This window comes from Molothrus aeneus, chromosome 7 (genome assembly GCF_037042795.1).
Source record: "Molothrus aeneus isolate 106 chromosome 7, BPBGC_Maene_1.0, whole genome shotgun sequence".
NCBI classification, from domain to species: domain Eukaryota; kingdom Metazoa; phylum Chordata; class Aves; order Passeriformes; family Icteridae; genus Molothrus; species Molothrus aeneus.
The window spans coordinates 29,032,371-29,053,019 of NC_089652.1; the positions used below are offsets into that span (position 1 = coordinate 29,032,371).

Sequence of the window (20,649 nt, forward strand, 5' to 3'; positions counted from 1 at the left end):
GTATTCTCTTCCAGTGTCATTTGGGATATGTAAGGGAAAAGGAAGGTGACAGTTTTTGTTGGACTGATAATCTTTTCATGGATCCTCACCTAAGAAAAATGTGAAGTGTCACCATTTAGTGGGCAGGATCTGGAGTTTGAAGGTTTCTGGATCAGAGTCAAAATGCGAAGTATTTTCAGATCCAAACGTTGTTTGAGAGTAAGATATTTCATTGATCCTGAGTGTGTCTTCTGCCCATGAAGGTTACAGCAGAATTGGATGCTTGGAATGAAGATCTGCTGAGGCAAATGAATGATTTCAACACTGAGGATCTCACTCTGGCTGAGCAGCGATTGCAGCGTCACACTGAGCGGAAACTGGCCATGAACAACATGACCTTTGAAGTCATCCAGCAAGGGCAAGACTTGCACCAGTACATCATGGAGGTCCAGGCTTCAGGTGAGAACAATTTGATCTCTATTTTACATGAAAAAAAAAAAAGGCAAAACAAAAAAAACCAAGAAAAAGCCCAAACCCCCAAAATGCATAGTAAGCCGAAATACCACATTACATATCAAATAAGCTTTTAGCATAAGTGTAGGCAATATCTGTCTCTCCACTCCCAGAACAGTTCCACAAGTTTTGAGAATTCTGATTCAGGATTTTATGTAAAAATCTGCTGTTTCTTTGAGACTGAAACTCATTGAGGAAGTGAAGCTGAATTTCAAGTTTCATTCAGAAAGTTTCACAGCTGCAGGATGGAGAGTGTGATTGACTCCAAACTGGATGGAGAGGGGAGAGCAAGACAAGCTCCTTGTCCTTGCTCCAGCTCAGAAACAAGCACTGCAGTCAAGAGCTACAGATCCTTGAGCTGGGCAGTCAAACCTCAGGTCTGGATGCAGTCTAGTCATTCTAGACTCCTAAGCTTGTTAATCTTACTGCAACTTTACTTTAGTGAGAGTCAAACTGACCAGATGGGCTGGCTTCATTCTCTGCAGACTCAATTGCCTTTTCCCTGTTTCCCATTTAAGGGTGTAGACATGCCCAAGGTAAAGAGAGGAGAGTAAGGGGAGAAAGAATCTAGTTATCCAAGAGTCCTCTGGGAAAGAATCCAAATATGAGAGCCTTGAAACCACTAATGAAATGGAACTCTTGTTTCCAGCCAGTTCTCCTTGGAATTGTTTTGTGTAAAAGGGGAATATGATAAAACATACTGGAATTCTCTTTTTCAGAGTGCACTTAAAGGTAGCAACTTGGGTGTAAAAAAGCCCTTTGAGATGTGCTCTTAAATGAAAGTTTTGATTCATTTTGGTAGGAAGTCTGTCTGATTTTGTTCTGCTTCTCAGCATAAGAGAAGTTCTAATACATCCTAAGAGTCAAAATTTTTGTTTCCTTGGATTTTGCATCTGGAAAAGGAATATCATAATTCAGATTAATCACTGCATAAAGCCCAGAAGTGAATGTTACTTATGTAGTGCTTTAACCTTCTAAAATGTTTGGAAAGATTGCAAAGCAAGAGCAGTTCCTGTTCTTTCCCTTGTTTGAAATAAAAAGGATTTTATGGTATTATTCTTTGGCAAACATTTTACCTCTAGGCACCTACCTTCAGAACAATCTGTAGGCAGTATCCAGCCTGATTTGGCAGGCTGCACTCAACAGAGGCTTGAGGACTGCTCCAAGAGGATGTTGTGAACTAGATAATCTAGTGCATTCTGTGAGCCTCTCTGAGATCTGCCCACACAATGCTTGGCCCTGTGCTTCAGCCTCCCTGCTTTCTGAGTTAGGAAACTCCTCCTAAGACATTGGTTAAGATGGTTGTGCTCTCTTGTCTGTTTGTTTTTCCATCCTGAAGGAATCCATGGGAGGTAAAGAATATGATCCAGAACAGAGCACAGTCAGAAGCCTCAGTGACTGAGTTTTAGAAAATAAAAAATAAATTCTGTGTTTGTCAAGAAGTTAGAAACAACTTTTGGATTGCTGACAAAAGGTTAGCAACTCAATGAATTGACTTGTAAAATGTTTTTGTAAGATTCTCTGAGGCCACTTTCTCTGAAGCCTACCTAATAAAAATCCACTGCTCTCAAAAGCAGGGAAGCAGATGTCCCGTGGGGATGTAGAGTAACTGTAGTAAATCAAAGGTAATGGCCATGTCTAGTATGCATGGAATGCTAAATGCTGGAGAATGGAACAATAAGGGAGAAAGGTAGTACTTGGGAGCCTACTGCTTCTTACTTCAGTAAAGAACAGTTATACTTCATAAAAAGTGATTGAATTTTACTCCTTTTTCATGAATCCTTTATCATAGCCATTCAGGGTATAGGGTAGGGGATGATTGTTCTTACTTTCCAGAGCTGAAAACTTGCAGAGATTCTGGGACATCAGCTGCTATTGCTGCTCCCTATTGTACACTGTCACCACTGCTACAATCAAAATTCAGCTGTAGCCACAGAAGATAGAGCCAGAAAAAATGTGATTTTCCAGAGCCATTCTACCTAACCAGCCACCCTTAATTGACCAAGTTTCTTCCCTTCCCTCTAACTCTCTTTGAGCTTTATTCTTTTCAACATGCCACACAGGAGACTGACTTGGTTTTGATCACTCTCTTCTTTGTCTTGGAGGTCTTTAAGCCAGCAAGTCTGTCAGATAAAATTACATCCATGTGCTGCCATTTATGATGTCTTTTTCACTTGGAAGTCTTGAGGTAGAAAAAGAAGGTTTTGGACATTCAGCCATGATTTTTGCATGTCTGATGCAGACTTGGAGCACTGACCCTTACTAGGCTGTAGAGTGTCTGGCAATCCCTGTGAACATTCTTATGTTGGTACAATAAATCCAGTGGTTCTGTGATGCACCAGGTCAGACTCTGTGGATATTGAGGGCATCCACACAATGAGGCTTCTCTGCAAGCCCAGTATTTCCAAAGCTCCATCCAGCTCAGGGCTATGTTCCTGTGATTCCTTCCAATGCTCCAGCACACGCGAGTGAGCCTGGATTAGACTGTTTTCTCCATCAGAATAATTATTTTTTAAACAAATGTTTGGTTTTGTTAGGGAATAGATAAGATCTGGAAGTCAGGTTGCATTTTCTGAAATTTTGCAGTACTTGCAGATCGTCGCTAAAATCTGTGTCAATCAGGAAACATATTTGTATGTAGAGAATATTCTAGTAATATTCTCAACAAGACTGGAGTTTCTAATGAGCCAGCCCTTTTTGTTTCAAGGAACCTATCTGCTATTTTTCCTGTTTGATTTTAGCTGATAGCAAAGCTAAATATGTGGGTAAATACTCTCAGAAATGGTTATTGATTTTTCTGGATGCCTAACTCAATATGTTGAAGGAGCCTGGTGTTTCCAAAAGTGACAACTTGGAGACTTCGGAGAAATCCATTTCCCACAGAAAGTTTAGGATAATTATTCAGGAGTAATTCAGCACTTGGGCCCAAGCTGTGGTGGTGATATGCTCAGGTAATTTATTACCATATGCACCTTAGTCTGATCCTAGGCATTAAAAGCAGTTATACTCTAATCACCGGTTAATTGATTGTGCAAATTTATTTGATTAATAAAGTCCATTTGCATTGTCAATATCATTGTCATAATGAGCCCCCAGTTGGGGGTCTCTAATGGTTTACAGAGCTTTTTATATCTTAGACAAATTACTTCGAAGTCAAACCTGAAGTACACTGCAGAGCTGAAGTTGGGGATATTTATTCAGTACCTGCCTGATATGTGTAAGATTCAAAGTCCTTTAGCTTCCTGGTCATCAAGCTAACATTGTTCACATCTTTTCCAAGTGTCACATTGCTTAAAAGGGAAGCAGAAATCCATTTCATTTGCTTTGTGATGTCCTTTATAGTTAATTATAACTATAGTTTATATTGCAAAGAAGAGAATATAAACTCTGCTATCACAAACTCTTAATATTTCAGCATAAAGCAGGTTTAAAGCAGTTTCAAAACAGTTTTGTGCAGGTTAAAAAGCAATACCCCTTCCCTAGACTGAATTCTATCTCACATTGCAAGCAGTTCAGGTGTCACTAATGAAGGTTTTGTAGGATGCCAGTTAGTGTGGCTTAGTACTCTTTCCTGTAGGATTTTTTAAAAACATTTTCAATTCAGTATCACTCACTTGACATCTGCTGCACTGTTTGAGGCAGTAGAAGAAAATGGCAACCAAGTTCGTTTTATCAGAAAGTCAGCTGTGCTTTTCTAGCTGTCAAAGCACAATGTAAAGATAATATGTATGAAATTATTCGGGAAACAAGGCTTTCTGTTTTGCCAACCCATACTTGAGAAGAAAAAGCGCTCTCCCCACATGTGCTGGCACCGCAGAATAAATCTGCGTGACATATGACAAGCAGGAAAGGGCAGATCATTCATCATGGGGAGCACACACTGCCCTTGGATAGCATCCCAGGCAGTTCCCTGGTTGCTGCTGATGAGTTAGCACGATCAGAGCTGCACCAGCTGAGTGTGCAGGAGGCAAAGCTGTGCATTTAATGTCCAATAGGTGTGGTGAAGTCAAGCATACAAAAAGCCATCATGTCCTCAGGGTACAGAACCATATGCAGGCTAATTGCAGCAACAATGCCTGGTGTCTGGCAGTTGAAAAGAACTTCACTCCCAAGAATAGAAACATATATTAAATTTCCAGTTTTAAATGGGAAGCCAGGGGCCATTCCACTTTATTTGGTAATGAAGGAACTGTTTTGTTTTGGCTGGGAAAGGGAATAAGCCAATCATTTGCATTCCCATGTGCTTTTTCTGATAAAACCAGAAACCAGGAAAAGGGATGGGGTTAGTAATAAGGTCGTATTTATTTTGTGTGCTGTACTGTGTAATGCCGCTGAATGAAAGTCATGAGTCTCTGAGGAGGATAAAGAGGGAGGTAAAGACAACTTTCAAAATGGTTTTCAAAAATAGTGTCCAAGACTTTTTTTCAGCAACTTCTAATTAACACATTTCTTTTTTAATCCTAAATTAATCTGTTAAATCAAATGGCTTTGGAGAAAAGTGCAGTGTTTTCTCAGCGTTAGTGCAATCATGTTATTTTTATGTTAGGTTCCTTATCCTTCCTGCTTTGAGGCAAAATTCCAGTAGACCTTCATAAGGGAAGGGTCTTTGTTAGTTTGCAATCCCAGGGACTGCAGTAACATGAGATAACATCATATTTCCTCAAGGCCAAACCTTCCAGTTGCACTGGTGGCAAACCCAGAGTCCCAATCGCATCAGTGGTACCCAGAAGGAAGATGTGAAACTCTGCCCTGTATTTCATGTAAACACTTCACACAAGGCTCACAGTGTCAGAAAAACATTCAGGAGGTAGGAAGGGCCTCAGGAAGTCTCTATTTCAATCTCCTGATCAAGTCAGGGCTGTGAAATCAGACTGGGCCTTTGAGGGGTTAGGAAGTTCACGGAGGATGCAAGGGAGGGAGATGTGGTACTGAGACACCCTTTCTGTCTGCTCTGTGAGGATTGGACAAAAGTCACTCTGTGGAATAATTCTGAATGAACTAAAGTCTGATTAAAACTAATTCATTGTTGATGATCCTCTACAAGCATCCAGATAGAAAAAGGTTTTCTCTGTGGAGCTCCCTGCACTACTGTAGATCTATTTGACTTTTCTATTTTCTTCCTTATCTCTTTTTTCTTCTAGTTTTTTTATTCTTTTTTTAACATGCATTTCTAAAGTATAAGTTTATTAATTATCCTAAAAAACTGAGAATTTTTCTGTCTTTTTTAAAATTTGATGTTCATGCAAGTTTTTGAGCAAGACTGTGCTTAAGTCAGTCCGACTAGCCAGATGCTGATGAGTCAGATAAGCAACGACCACCAGAGAAACGCTACTTTGTAGAAAAATGTAATGATGAAGATTAGGGAGCTGTGAAAGCCAAATATTACATGTGAGAAAGTTAAGTGAGAAAGAATTACTCAGACACTTGCAAATCAAAGTGTTAAATGGCAAAAAAATTTAAAGATTTCAGTAATGCAAAATTGAAATTTCAAGTAAGTGCAATAATCTCTCTTTCCCTGCATGTTACAGGCATTGAGCTGATCTGTGAAAAAGACATTGATCTTGCAACCCAGGTTCAAGAACTGCTGGAATTCCTTCATGAGAAGCAGCACGAGCTGGAGCTGAATGCTGACCAAACTCACAAGAGGTTAGAGCAGTGCCTGCAGCTCCGGCACCTCCAGGCTGAGGTCAAGCAGGTGAGAGTTTTAACCATACATGAGGGGCTTTGAGGGGGTTTTCAGCCATTACATACATTCACACCTCTAAGCCAGTGTCTGCCAAGGGACAAACCTTTAGGTGGGCAGTCTAAATCCCCCCTTCCTTAACAGTAGTTGATTTGCTGACAGGTTTACAGAAAGGCCCTTTGCAAATAAGAAGGGGCTCTGCTCTCCCAAGTGTGCCTGGTTTTGGCTTCATGAGTAGTTATGGAAATTCTGTGCAGAACTGACCACGTAGCTTCTCAACTGGAGAAACAGCCTCAGACTCCAAGTGTTCTGGGAATATAATTATTTGATTTGTGACCCAGATTTAAGCTGAGGTGGAAAATGGACCCAAAGCAAAGGAAACTGAGCTGTGAGGCCTAAGTATGAAATTGTGGTAGTTTCACCTTTTGAAAGGTATAGCAAAGTTTCACCTTTTGATGTATAGCGATACGTTTATTTATAGCCATAAATGTATTGCTATACATCTGTTGTCTTGCAGGAATCTTTAACATCTTCCAGTGATTTAAAAAATTCTATCAGTGGTCTCTAGATCCCAGGACTTGTTCAGACCTCTTAGTATTATTACATTGCCTTTCTTTCAGATTTCATCCTAGCATAGGCAGTCATGTTCTGCCTCCCTTGGTTTTCCCTAATATTTAATTTGGATGCCTCATGTTTCTTTGTTTTCCTTTGCTGCACGGGATAGCATTACACTTCCTGCTTCCTAGCCCATAGGTGGCTTCACACTCTAGTTTATGTCTGTCTTTTTATTGAATGTTCTTGATTTCATCAGCAAAACTGAGGATGTTTTTCCAGACAAGTGGAATATTCAGTTTTCCATTTAACGATACAAATAGTTGGGCTGGGGGGTGGTGTTGGGACAAGGTGTTCATGAAAGATACTACAAGGTGTTCATGAAAGATATCTGCTCATTTGTTTACTTAAACACATACACATACTCTTTGAATGCTCAGTACATATGATCATAAATATTCACTTTTGAAGACAGAATAACTGAGTCATGCTTTATCTGAATTGCTTTATCATTGCCAGCAAAATAAATCCTTTACACTCGGCAAACTGGCAGCTCTAACGGCAGTGTATACATCTTTCAAAGTCCGCTTTGATGTGAATATTCTTCCACTCTACCTAAAAGTAGCACAGAACTCTCCTAATTTTTATTTTTTAAAAATGGTCATTTTGCATTTGTGATTATTGAAGATCAGCTCCTCACAAAGTTCTGTAGCTCTGTAGACTGCTTGGCTTTCTTCTGAAAAAAAAAAAAAAACAAAACCAAACCAAGCAAAACCCAGAAACACTCTGTGATATTTAGAACAACCATCTTAACATGATTATGAAGTATATACTTTTTTTTTCTATAGGTTCCTGAAGTTTCTTAGCTTAGCTAAGCCTGGAGGTGTATGTGATAGATTTCTGGTACAGCAGAGCCATTTTAACTTATGACAGAAAGCAGAGAGGAGTTTCATGTGTAGCAGAAAGGCTAAAGATGTAGGTTGCCCACTGGTCTGGGGTAAAGTGCAGTCAGCCCTGTGTGTGGCTGCTCCTGCAGCCGTTCAGTGGCAGTGCAGCACTTTCTGCAGGTACCTGATGTTATTTGCCTTATTATCAAATATCTGCTTAACTATTTTATAACTGAAATCTACCCAAAGGAAATGGTTATAAGACTGAGCTAATGCTTACTGTGAGAACAGCTGCCTTGAATTAGTATTTCCTTAACAGAGCTTGGGACCATCAGAGCCTTTGTTATTATGTGACCTCCCAGCAAACCAGTAGTGAAAAAACATTTTATTTGTTCAGCTGAGTACTAAGCGCCCCTTTGCTTGTTAACCTATAAATTACCACAGCTACAATCTCCCTTGGAAAGAGGCAAGTTAAAATATTTCTGTGTCTTATCTATTTGGTTTCCTGTAGATGATTCATGTTCCCAACCATTTAGTGAAATTGGGAAATGTATTGATTTTGGCTTGTAGTTCATCTCCAGCCTGGTCCAGGTTTCCTTCACTTTCAGTTTAGTGCATCTGAGATGATGGATGATCTCATTACCAAATTGCTCTTTCTCTTGTGAATGAGTTGAGATGTGGTTGTTGCAAGACACCTCCTGTAGCTGTGTTAAGTTCTGCTGACAGAGTAAAATTGGTCAAAGCTGCTACATGTACATGTGTTTGCATTTTGATATAATGGCTCATGGAAATAAGAAGTCTTTAAACTGTCTCTATCTATTTAAGTTTCATTTGCCAGAGATTTCTGCTTTATATCATATGCACCAAGGGTTTGAATGCCAAGACAATGAATTGAAGTTTGGGGCCATTAAAGTGGAACAATTCCAAATGAGATGTTCTGCGAACTGCTTTAGAGTGGAAATAGAAAAGATCAGTAATTCACAGGGTCTTTGTTATTAATAAAAATTCTGCCCAAGCCTGATTTTCCCTCATTTGGATCCTACTCATTTCTGACAGAAACTATAGAGCTTGGACTGCTTACATAAAAGTAATAGCAGAATAGATTTGTGGAGATCAGTTTAAAAAAACAAACTCTAATGCTGTGCCTACAGCTGTTTGGCTTCCCTATCCCCTTAATTTATCTTTGTATGGTTTGGGCTTTTTTTTAAATAAGTTTTGAACTTGACCTAATTTGCTCCAAGATATCCTCAAGGTGTCCCATTACACTTGCTTTCCAGGTTGTTTTGAAGATATATTTAATCCTTTTGATGTGCTTGTTATCCATCTATTTTTGCTGTTTGGCATTAGATTTGCTTCAAAATATATATGCCCAAAGGATGATGGGAAGTAGTCATTTGAGAGACACTGAATATATTTGTTTTTTCCTAATCTAATGTCAAATAGCTCCTGGGAAACTGATGAAGTTTTAAAAATGGTTAAAATTACCAGAAGCTGTCCTTGATGGTTGGGTCTGTGTGAGTAAAAGCTTTTGAAGGAAGCTGCAAAGGATCTGGAGTTGTAAAAGATTCACTTAGATTGTTTTGTCTTCTAAACTTGAAAAACTTTTCTTATCTGACTGGACAGATATCCATAGCAAGGGCCTAAGTCTTTTTTAGAAACATGAAGAAACAGCTTTAGAAACATTCTGACTAAACTGAGCAGTAGACAAAAGCACTGTATGGTACAGAGCTTTCATTTCTTAAGGATGGCTGCACAAGGGGTGCCTCAATCTTAATTTTTCCTATAAATTCTGACTCTGTGCTCAGTGAAGATGGCAGAGTTCCAGGGAAGAAATTAGGGGGTTTAGAAGAATTTGGTACTATTATTTAATTACAGAGAATCCCTGTACAGGAGCATAGCCTCTCTAAAGCAAATTGGAGTCAAAGTGGGAGTTGTTTCAGAGTTGTGGTGGTTGCCCTGTTAAACAACCCATGCCTTGAAGTAAAACTGGTCTCCAGTGACAAGTGGCTTTTATATAAGAGCCCATAAAATTGTTTCTGCTTCTCTGTTATAAAAAAATTGTTAGGATGTATAAGAAAGTCTTTGAAGATTTATTTAACTCCAGAATTATTTAGTCATTGCTTCTACAAAGCTGATAAAATCTGTAATTTGTAGAAAATATCTTTTTAAAGCTGTGTTTTAGGGTTGGCCTGTCTGCAAGTTGCAAAATAATGGTGAAACTATTAATACAGGAAATCATCATAGAAGTGCTTTGGTCCTGTACTAAGAGCTTTTCTATAGATTTTAATGAAAAGTATAAAGCACTATATGAGTAGAAGTCACTTTGTGAGCAGGTCTTGTAAACCAGACACAAATGTATAAATGCCCCCTTCCAGCCAGTTCTAAACCAGGGACACAAGGAATGTCTCTGCAGGGTTTTGAACTTAGACTTAAGAAGCTTTGGTTGTGCAACTGAATTTTTTTTCCTTACTGTACGTAAACAACACAAGTAAGAGAGAAACATTACTATGAAAGCAGCTGATGCAAATCTCAGATGAGGCTCCAACACTGAAGAGCCAGACTTGTCAAAGGAGACAGGGGTCACTGTGTAAATGCTACCAAGCAAAATTTGCTAGTGCTTGGGTGCTCCTTGGGCCTGAAAAGGGGGATGTAGGAACCCCAGAATGGGTGTCCAGCCCCACACTCTGGGAGAAGGAGAGGGGGCAGCTACTCAGGGGTGGCAGCAGCCTTGGTCAGGAGCGGTGCTGGCAGCATGGCTGGCACATGGAATCCACCAGTCCACGTGAACTGCTTTCTCCTGGATAATTTGAGTTTGCAAGACTCTTGAACAGAGGGATGAATATGTGTTGTAAACACAAATGGAAACCTGGCAGACTGGTTGTGTGGTCCCTCTTCCTAATCAAGTTGCTTTGTTGTAAGGCTGAGTTTCCATATTTTTTTTCCTGATGTTTCTCTATTTAGAGGCTCAGATATTTGTGTGAAAGCTATGTCAAATTGTCTGTGGCAGTTTCTGAAAAACTCAGCTGAAATGAAAGATGTTCCACAGCAGAAAAAAAAAAAGCTGTATTTTTAGCGTACACACTCAGTATTTTCTACATTCCAAATAGTTCAATGCTGGGTATATTGCAGTATGTAAAACATGAAAGCATGTCCTGCCTGATGATGTCCTCAATTCAGGCCTTTCCCAGGTACAGTGATCCTTTGGTTAAGTTCAGAGTTTGGTACCATGTAGTTGGTAATAATGCAGGGTTCAAGTCTGATGGACTATAGAAAATGCCAGACAATACAATTTCCACATGATAACTCAACTGCTTTTTCTTTAAATGTGTGATGTATTTACCACAGGAACAATTACACCTGCTGATGAAAGAGAAACAAATGAAATTAAATCTTCCACACTGTTGTACTGAGCAGAATGTAATTTTCTACAAATTAGGGTCAGCTACATGTCTCCCTTTTTTCTCCTAGGGAAAACTCATTTTTTACCCTACAGGGAACTGAATGGCACTAACTAGGGTGATGCATGATGTAGGGAGGAAAAACAAAGCAATAAAAAAATCCCTGTTTCCTCCAGGCAATTAATGGATCACTTGTAGAAAATGATAGTACAAAAGGGAAATTGCTATGTAGACTATTGCAGCAAAGTCAATTTTGGAAATCACAAGCCAAATTTAGGGCAATGATTGAGCAATCAGGATTTCCTGTGGATCTGTGAATTGGACTCAGCAACTTTCTGGCTTTACTGGACTAATATGACACCTTCACAGGTAGAAAAAAAGCTTTGAGACAACACAGGAAAGAACTTGCATGTGTGTTCTGGGCGCTAATTTCCTAAACACTTGTCTTAAAATAGCAGAAAATGTTGCTGCTTAAATGAGTGAGTGCAAGCTTGAGGGATTAATTATGTACATTTAGGATGTGATTCTGCAGTCATTACAGCATGGATTGCACGTCTACAAATAATTTTAACATGTCTGAAGTAAAGCCTCTTGATTAAACACAAAATACAAGATTTGACACTTTTTCCTAGCTGTGTGAAGGTGGAAACTCTAACTGCATCTTAACTCCATGGCAAATGGATCAAACTGTGTCCTCTCCCTCCTCCCCCCTAAGCTCAGACTTTTGTGTGAAAGGCACACAGGCAAGTGAAGCAGAAAGGTGTTGCAACATCTGTGATTCCTGTCGGAAATTTGAAAAGGTGCTTAAATTCAAATCTCTCTCATCATGCTTTATGGTTTTGCCCTGGGGTATTTGCATGGGGGCCCATTCATTTTTGTGATCAAGCCTTGAAAATGAATGTTCTTTGCTATCCAAATATCCATGTAAAGGGAGTTGAATTCTTCAAGCAATAACTTTTTCAATAAGATCTGATCTTTGCCTCTTAAAACTGTGTTTTAAGAGGCAAAGATCATTAAGACCAGGATTTCTTTCTGTTCACAGAAAAGACTTCTTTCTGCTCACACTTGTTCAGGCAGGCTGAAGCATTTTCTGACAGGTGACTGCACAAACCCTGGTAGTGAGTGCACCTTTCACTGAGCACATCCTTTGTTTGCAGGTGCTTGGCTGGATCAGGAACGGGGAGTCGATGCTCAACGCCAGCCTGGTCAATGCCAGCTCCCTGTCGGAGGCTGAGCAGCTCCAGCGGGAGCACGAGCAGTTTCAGCTGGCAATAGAGGTAACACCAACAACTCCTCTTTGTTTCTCCTTCCCAGGTGAACATCACACAAAAGGTTATCTCATGGGCATCAATCATTGCTTTCCTGAAGGAAGGCGAGGAATAGAGGCTTTAGAGAATCAACTTATCATTAAACTCGTAATGTAGCCAGCAGCTAATAGTGAAACAAATTATTTATCACCTGCAGCTAATTCTTCTGCTGGCAGATATCAGCTTTGCCATTCATGAAAATGACACTCAGGCATCTCCTGATAATTTCCTTGATAAAAAATTAAGGTTCATAAAGTGATCTGAAATGGGAAAAGTTTTTCAAGTCAGTTTCTTTCCACATCCACAGTCTGGAGGTCATTCCACAGCATTCATTTATGAATATTTTTTAATGGGTAATGCTCTCACACTAAATAATCTTTGATTCAGTTTTCCTTTCATGAACCCCAGAAAAGAAACTCATTCCAACCCTCATCCTGAAACAACTTTGACAAAGAGGCAAGAGGGGAAATTTGTAAGAATTGACTCCTTGCTCTGGAGTAACAGCACACCTTTGACCTGCCCCTTGGAAACTGATTGTGAGCCAACCCATTTGCCTCACTCACAGGGCCAGGAGGAAGAGCCCCTGCTCTGAGCAGCTTTCCTTTGAATGAGAAGGTCGTGAAGGGCTAAGGTCTGCCCTGAGCAGGGCACTAAAAGATTCCTAATTAAGCTCAGTGCTTGATATATCTCTGTTATTGTGAGAGATAGGGTGTGCTCCAAGGGTGTGCTCATTTCAGTTGCTGCAAAGAGGTTGCTTTCTAGCGTCATTTTTTCCTGTTCCAGCTTAAAAGGTGTGTGTGCTTCCCAGATTAGATTGATTGTTAGGTTTTTACAGAGGAAAGAGCAGCTGAAAAATACTCATATATTTGAAAACTAAACCAAACTTTGAACTCTGCAAGTATGGAGATTTGAAGAGATGCCTGACTGGGAGTGGGAGGTGGGGGGAAGAGGAAGGGATGTCTCTGGTAAACTTGAAGTTAGTCAATATACATTACAGTGATGGTAATAATTCTAGAGTTTAAATATCAACTAATGATTTATTTTGATCCAGCTCTGCTCAGAGTAAAGAAGGAGCAGCTGTTGCAGCTCCTAAAGGAAAAGGAAGAAGTTTTTTATCAATTCTGTATGAGCTGGCTGGCACCAAGCTGTGCTGACCACATCTTGGCAGCCATCACCAGACAGCAGTGGGGAACAAGACACCCACTGGCTGAGTTATCACAGCTTCTGACATTGGGGAAGTTCTTGCATTTGGTGCTGAATGCAAATTGCAGAGGGAGAAGAGGGTTACACCATACTAAGGGGAAAATAAGTTTTCAAAAAGAAAAAACCGCTAGATTAAATATTTAAAGTATTTAAAGCTCAATATGGGGAATAGATCAGCAAAACACACAAGGCAGACTGTTCTCTAAAAGCATTCTAGATGTGGAATTGATTTTCAGTTGAAATCCTTCAAAGTCTATTTCAAACAAGTGTTACAATTCTAACATCAGTAAAGCAGCTGGATATTAAATTTAACCAGTTGTTCTTGAACATCTTCCTAAGTTTCTGCCAATTATTAATCCTTTTTGTTTCCTAATAGCTTTCTCTACATTACATTATTCATCAGTGTATTGCCAGATGATTTCAGGCTTTTTTCCAGGTTCATGGCTTAGATCATAAAACTATCACATGAGAATTTGTCAGCAGCGGTTACAAATGGGACATAGCACAGAGGAGTCTGAGAGATTTTAGGGCTTCTGTTCAGAAGATTAAAATCAAATACTGAACTTAACCATGTCTGAACAGTTACTCAGGAGGCTGGGAAGGGATGGGGGTTATTTTATCAGCCCACAGAGGAAGACATAGCCACCACTTGCTAACTCTGAGAGTAGGCTGAAGAATGGGGCAGATAACTCAGTTCTGCCTGTAAAGGGGCTACTGAGTAAACTGGGGGATGGTGGAGAGAAGGATTTGACTCTCCCCAGCTCTGACCTTAAAGGTAGGAGCATAAGTCTAATCTCTAGTATGAGTGAACTGACTTCTAGAAATGCATCTTGTGATAAAGCTCCTACTTGTGATAAAGTTCATGCCCTTTAGTAAGACATCTTATTTTCTGGGATTGATGTTTTGAACAACTGCACAAGTAAAGCTGCTGATGCCAGGTAAACTGCCTGGCAAGAGCTGAATTGGGGTGATTAGGCCCATAGTTTGCTGTTTAGAGTTTGCTTTTGGGCTGCAGACTGAGTGGGATGCAGTGAGCACTGAGGCTGGGTGAGAGTTCAGTGAGAGCTGCCTGCACTGGGCAGTCAGAATGGACCCCTGGGAACCCCACCCCATGTTACTGCCCAAGGGGCAGCAGCTGACCAGTGGAGCCAACCCACCTTAGCAGTGCTTACATGTTCCAGGCTTTATTAACATGTTGCAAGTGTGCGTGAATAACTGAAACTAAAATGCTTTGCAGAAAGTGACTGTTAACTGAAGATAACTCTGAAAATATTTCACTCTCTCGCATCCTCATGCTCACGCCTCGCTTCACCTTTCTACCATACATCTGGCACATCTGTACAACCTTTCTTTCCTCCCCTCATACACAGTCCCTCTTTCATGCCACTTCCTTACAGAAGACACACCAGAGTGCCCTGCAGGTCCAGCAGAAGGCCGAAGTGTTGCTGCAGGCTGGACATTATGATGCTGATGCCATCAGAGAATGTGCTGAGAAGGTGGCCCTGCACTGGCAGCAGCTGATGCTGAAGATGGAGGACAGGCTCAAACTCGTCAATGCCTCCGTGGCCTTTTATAAAACCTCTGAGCAGGTGAGCTGGACAGGGCCATTTCTGGGCCATAGTAAACCAAGTCTGGATCAGTAAAAATTCTTTCTTTGACAAGTCTTGAAACACAAAAAAACATAACCCACTCACCCCTCAAAAAAAGACAAAAAAGAGCAGCAAGCAGTTTGTAAAAACTTTCATCTTAGTTTTCAGTGCACCAGTGTAATTCTTGAAGGTGCTATTTTTGTTGGTTTTTTTTTCAATTTTCCCCTTTCAAACAGGAATGATTTTTGAAATCCCACCACTTTTGTTTCAAGTTCTCATTATACTTGAGGAACATAAATCTGCTTTTCCTTCAGAACTGATTGCAATTAATTAATTGTTACTTTGTGAGCCAATGTTTTCACTAGTACTTAAATACCACCATGCCAAAAAAAAAGCCAAAATTTGAAGGGATTTCTCTTAAATCCACCTGCAACACACATAATTACAGCAGGAGGCCATTATATGCTATCCCAACTCTACTTCATTCCAGGTGTTCATGAATTGCAAAACACATTCCAGTTGGCTGCTGGCATGGTGGGATTATTCATCCCTTGCACAAGCAGGTGCCCTTTATACTGTAGTCAGTGGGAATTAGTGTCACAGTGTGGCTCCTCGAGCAGCCTTGCCTGATGTCATTTACTGCAGCCAGGCAGTTGCTGTTAGCAGGGACACTGCAGGAACCTGTGGTTTTACACAAAAGGCAGCAGTGATTGCCAGGACATTTTCTATCATTATTGTCACACAGTTAGGTCCTCAATTAGAGAACCAGACATGGAAAGATTTTTAACACAACTAGATATGTCATTAGGGAAAAAGTGTACTTTTCCTTAAGTTGGAGCCTTGAGATGATCTTTGGGCCATTTTTTGGTGTCATTTGTTTAATGTATTTTTAAGACTGTTTAAGAGGAATACATTCCTTATAATTAATGTATTTCACTGTGAAGGGTTTCAAACAGATTTACAGTCTCTGATGCATTCAAGATCAAAATGAATTACTGCTGATGGAGGAGTGTGAGAATGAAAACTGTTAGGGGATTCATTAGAGCTTCAGACAGTTAAATGTACTGGCCAAAATATGTATTGCCAGTAATTTATCAGTTCAGTCTCTCTTCCTATTTCCAAGTCTCAGACAAGCACACTGCAGTGCCCACCAGTTCATTCACTGGTTGTGTCTATTCAGCAAATGTGCAGGGCAAAGATCATTCAGTTTTTGAATGCTCATGAACTCAATGCTGCAAGCCTGTCATCTTCTCTTGGGCTGCACAGCTGATCTACAGTCCTTAAGGGTCTGCTCCGTGACTGCCTGACAGTGGAGTGAATCATTTATTGGATCCTGAATTCTCTGAGTATCCAGAAAAAAGAGCTAAAAGAACACAGAGAGTGTCACATGCAGCCAAACTTTTTCATGCCTGTCTTCCCCAAGTATATTATGTTCTTGATGTCAGTGGTGAAGCCCTGGATTTCAAATAACCCGGTTTTTCTCTGCTTTCATTGACAGCCTATTTTATATTCACTTCTCTCATCACCTTAACAGAAAGACATTCTTGGCATGTGCAGGGACAATTCTTCCTGGAAATATGTGAATCCCAGGCAGTCCATTTATTTTCATTCTTTAAATCACCGGAGTTCAACAGAATGTCAAGATTTTCAAGAAGTGAAATGGAAATGCTTTTCTGCGCACACATGACACGTGAAGCACTTGCTCTCCACTAAATGTTTGAGTTGAATGCTGGTTTACATCCAAGCAAGAAGATGATTTTAGATTGCCAAGTGCATAAGGCCCTTTGCATAATGCATAGTGCATAAGCCTGGCAGCAGGATCAGTTATCAGTTTACCTTAACTCCCCAATTTTAAAGTGGACTTCAGTGTGCTCTTGGTCAGATTTACATGAAAATGGCCTGTGATAGTGGCGGTGACTGGGGAGTAATTCTGGAGTCTCCTCCAGATGGTGCTCTTAATAATGTGGATTATCCTGAATTATAACTGTGTTCATATTAAAGCTTGCAAGAGTGAGCAAGAAAAGGATGGACATTGCTACCTGGAGCCCAGCAGTAACTGACTGGGTCATCTCAGCAGTGGAGTCTGTAGGAAGAGCCCTTTGGGAGAGAAGAAGAAACTTCCAAATGTCTTGGAAAACTTTTGCTGTCTCTGCACAGGCCACTGAGAATATTCTCAGGATCTGCAGCACAAAAGACTCAGCCTTGTCTGAGGCAGCTGCCTAATTTCCAGGCGGTGTTGGTTTATTCACCTCAATTCCACTGTTCCAGTATTCTACCAAGATAGAACATATGTGTGTGAGCCCTGTGCAGTGGAGCACCTGCATCCACCTAGATTGTGACCCTGATTTAAGTCTATTGGTTTCCATCAGCCTTTAAAAAAGCTGTATAGGGAGCAACTAAAATATAGCTGAAGAGAATTAATTCCAGCTTCAGACTTTGTTTCAGGAAAGTTTTTAAGCATGTGCTTTTCTTTAAGTATGTGTTAAGTCCCTTGACTTCAATAGGATTTAAACACGTTCTAGAATAGGGATTATTTCCTGAATGATCCACTGGGGCTGGGCTGACCTCTGCCTTGATTCAGCTTTTAGTGCTTCCTCCCATTATTCATTAGAAGAGAAGAATGATTTATCAGCCTTAAATAAATTGTATCCCAAACAGTAAAGATCCCTAGGGGTAAGAAAAACACCTTGATCATTCTCTCTAGGGCCTGTTTTATACCCAGTTACCCCTATGCTGTGGCCCATAGTACAAAAATGACATGTCATTGGTCACAGACTTTTACTGAATGTTCTCCTCCTGGATATGACTGTGGATAACTGAGTTGTGCTATGGGCATGTTCCAGGTGTGCAGCGTCTTAGAGAGCCTGGAGCAGGAATACAGACGGGATGAAGACTGGTGTGGAGGCAGAGATAAACTTGGGCCAGCAGCTGAGATAGACCATGTCATCCCCCTGATCAGCAAACATCTGGAACAGAAGGAGGCTTTTCTCAAGGTCTAATTTTTGTTCTCTAATAAAGTAGGAAAAATTTCCGTTAGGTAGACAATTTAGAGCAATATTGGTAAGTTTGAGAGGATGATCTGATGTGTAATTCCAGTTCAACTACTGGCTGACTTTATAAACCCTAGGCCAGTTTTACTTTGTTGTACTAGGGGTATTGAGCATAATTATCAATACATATCTCAGAGAGATATCATCAAGACTAATTAGGTGGTGTTTGCACTTGGAGGATGTTAGTTGTTGTGCTGGTTCAAAGGTCAGTTCTTAAAATTGCACTATAAATGACAGGTATTACACATCACTTTGGTGTTGGCTTGTACAAACCATCCAGCATTTCAGATTTTGTCCTCCAAGCCAATAACTGAAAAACTAATAACAACTGAAGCAATTTTGTCTCTGCAAGGCAGCACCAAGATGGAGACACAAATTTCTTCCTGCCTTCCAGGTGCTGCTTTGGAAGAAACAGAGATCTCCCAGGCTGACAAGTGAACTGTCAGCCAGCCTCCCACCTGCCACTAAAACTGATACACAACATGAAACTACACTTGCAGTCAAGGCTTAAGAAATCACGCCTCTAGATTTGTACATTTTTTGAAACAATGAGTCCTTTTCTTGAGAGATGGGTTAGATTTGATTAGACAGAACATTTGTGAGGTACCAGCTCTTAACAAGTAGTTGTTTTCTTACTGTCACTAATTTGCTTTAATATATAAAATGAGCCACTATATGAAATATTACTCATGTTTTAATATGTCTGTGAGGCTGTTATTTTATTAGCTGAGTTTATTAGCTGAAGTTCTCATCTTCCCAGAGAGAGAACTTGTTGCTTTCTTTGCTCATCTTTACTGACTCTTTTTGGTGGGGGCTGTTCTTCCTAGGCCTGTACCCTGGCGCGGAGGAACGCCGAGGTGTTCCTCAAGTACATCCACAGGAACAACGTCAGCATGCCCGGCGTGGCCAGCCACACCAGAGGGCCCGAGCAGCAGGTCAAAGGTTGGTGCAGAGACAGCACTGAAGGTCTGGTTTTCCTCCCCCTCTGCAGTGGGGTCCTGCTAAAGTCTGTGAATGTGCTCAGAAGGCAAAGTCTGTTCTGGCATCCTTTCCTTTGCCAGATCACTCAGCAACTACGCTCGCTTTGTGGTGGTTTCTTGTGTATGGTTTTGGGGTTTTTTTTAGCAGCCACTTTGAATCAATGCCTGTTTTTAGGAAGTGTGATTTTGGGCTCTCTGCTTTTGGGAACAAGGTCCAGGCAAAGTGATTAAATAGCTTATTTCTGTATGTACTCAAGGAATCCGTAGTCATGCAAATGTTTTCCTCTGCCCTGCAGCCATTCTGAGCGAGCTGTTGCAGAGGGAGAATCGGGTCCTTCACTTCTGGACCCTGAAGAAGAGGAGATTAGATCAGTGCCAGCAGTATGTTGTCTTTGAGCGCAGTGCCAAGCAGGTAATGTGAAAACCCCACCTTGTCCCTCTGTCCTGGCAGTGTGTAAAATCTCCTGTATCCATGTAATGCTTCTGTGTGGGGCTCCTCTTGCAATCTTAAGTTGTGTTCAAACACTGTAACTTCTGAAAACATGGCAAATATAGATTTTAAAACAACTTAAGACAATTCCAAAACCCGACAACAAGATTCACTAATTTTTTCACCTCAGATTAATTTCTGTATTTCTTCATTTGTTTGAAAATAAATATAAGAGCAAACTTGTTTTATTGAGCTATTTCTGAATGAGAAAACTGCTTTCCCTGCAGATCTATCTGTATATAGGTGGAATTCCCTACACTCCTTTTTGTCCTAGGAAACACAGAGAACCCTTTTGTATCCTTTCCTACCTGCTTTCATTATTTTATTCTTTTTATGTGTTCCTAGAAAGTGTTTCAGTATACAGGGTATTAATCCCAATGTATTTGATATTCTTTGTTTGGCAGGGTTTTTTCTTTGTCAGAGGATTAATTCTTGAAATACAAAAGCTGTTTGTTTTGTTTTTTCCTTTGGTGTTTTTGACATTCACAGGCCTTAGACTGGATCCAAGAAACAGGAGAATATTACCTCTCTACTCACAACTCCACAGGGGAATCAGCAGAAGAAACTCAGGAACTCCTGAAGGAATATGGGGAATTCAGAGTGCCTGCCAAAGTAAACAGTGACTTTAATCTAATTATGCCATCTGCTTTAGTCTGTATTTATGGTCTTGTTTCAATGCCTCAAATCTCTGTAATAATATTCCCTTGATTTTATAGTTGCCCTCTAAAAATCCTAGCCCTGAAGATAAATGATTTTTGAGAACTTTTAGCAAGACATAGGCACGAAAAGAAGGTTTTCTCCACCTTGGTTAGTACTGGTTATAGAAAATTTCTGTTCTGATCAGAAGGAAGAGAAAGTCCATTTGCATACAGAGTTCACAGCAATCTAAAAGACATTCCATCCTCAAGCAATCATTCCAGAATGGCATAGAGTGACTAATTGATCTGAACACATCCAAGGTCACCATGGACTCCTGGTCTCTTTCTTCTGTCTTTAAAACCACAATTTGTCTCACTAA

General features: G+C 40.4%; 1 protein-coding gene across 3 annotated transcripts in view; it reads left to right on the forward strand.

Annotated features, from left to right (window-relative positions):
* Window positions 1–20,649, forward strand: part of KALRN (kalirin RhoGEF kinase) — a 464,957-nt gene that overhangs the window by 297,123 nt on the left and 147,185 nt on the right. For 2 of the 3 annotated variants that reach the window (XM_066553091.1, XM_066553092.1), the window contains exons 14-21: window positions 243–438; window positions 6,021–6,187; window positions 12,170–12,289; window positions 14,893–15,111; window positions 17,955–18,104; window positions 18,989–19,103; window positions 19,438–19,553; window positions 20,121–20,243. In XM_066553091.1, the coding sequence (XP_066409188.1) occupies window positions 243–438; window positions 6,021–6,187; window positions 12,170–12,289; window positions 14,893–15,111; window positions 17,955–18,104; window positions 18,989–19,103; window positions 19,438–19,553; window positions 20,121–20,243 (1,206 nt within the window). The remainder of the gene's footprint in view (window positions 1–242; window positions 439–6,020; window positions 6,188–12,169; window positions 12,290–14,892; window positions 15,112–17,954; window positions 18,105–18,988; window positions 19,104–19,437; window positions 19,554–20,120; window positions 20,244–20,649) is intronic. The other variant, XM_066553090.1, reaches the window with a different exon arrangement.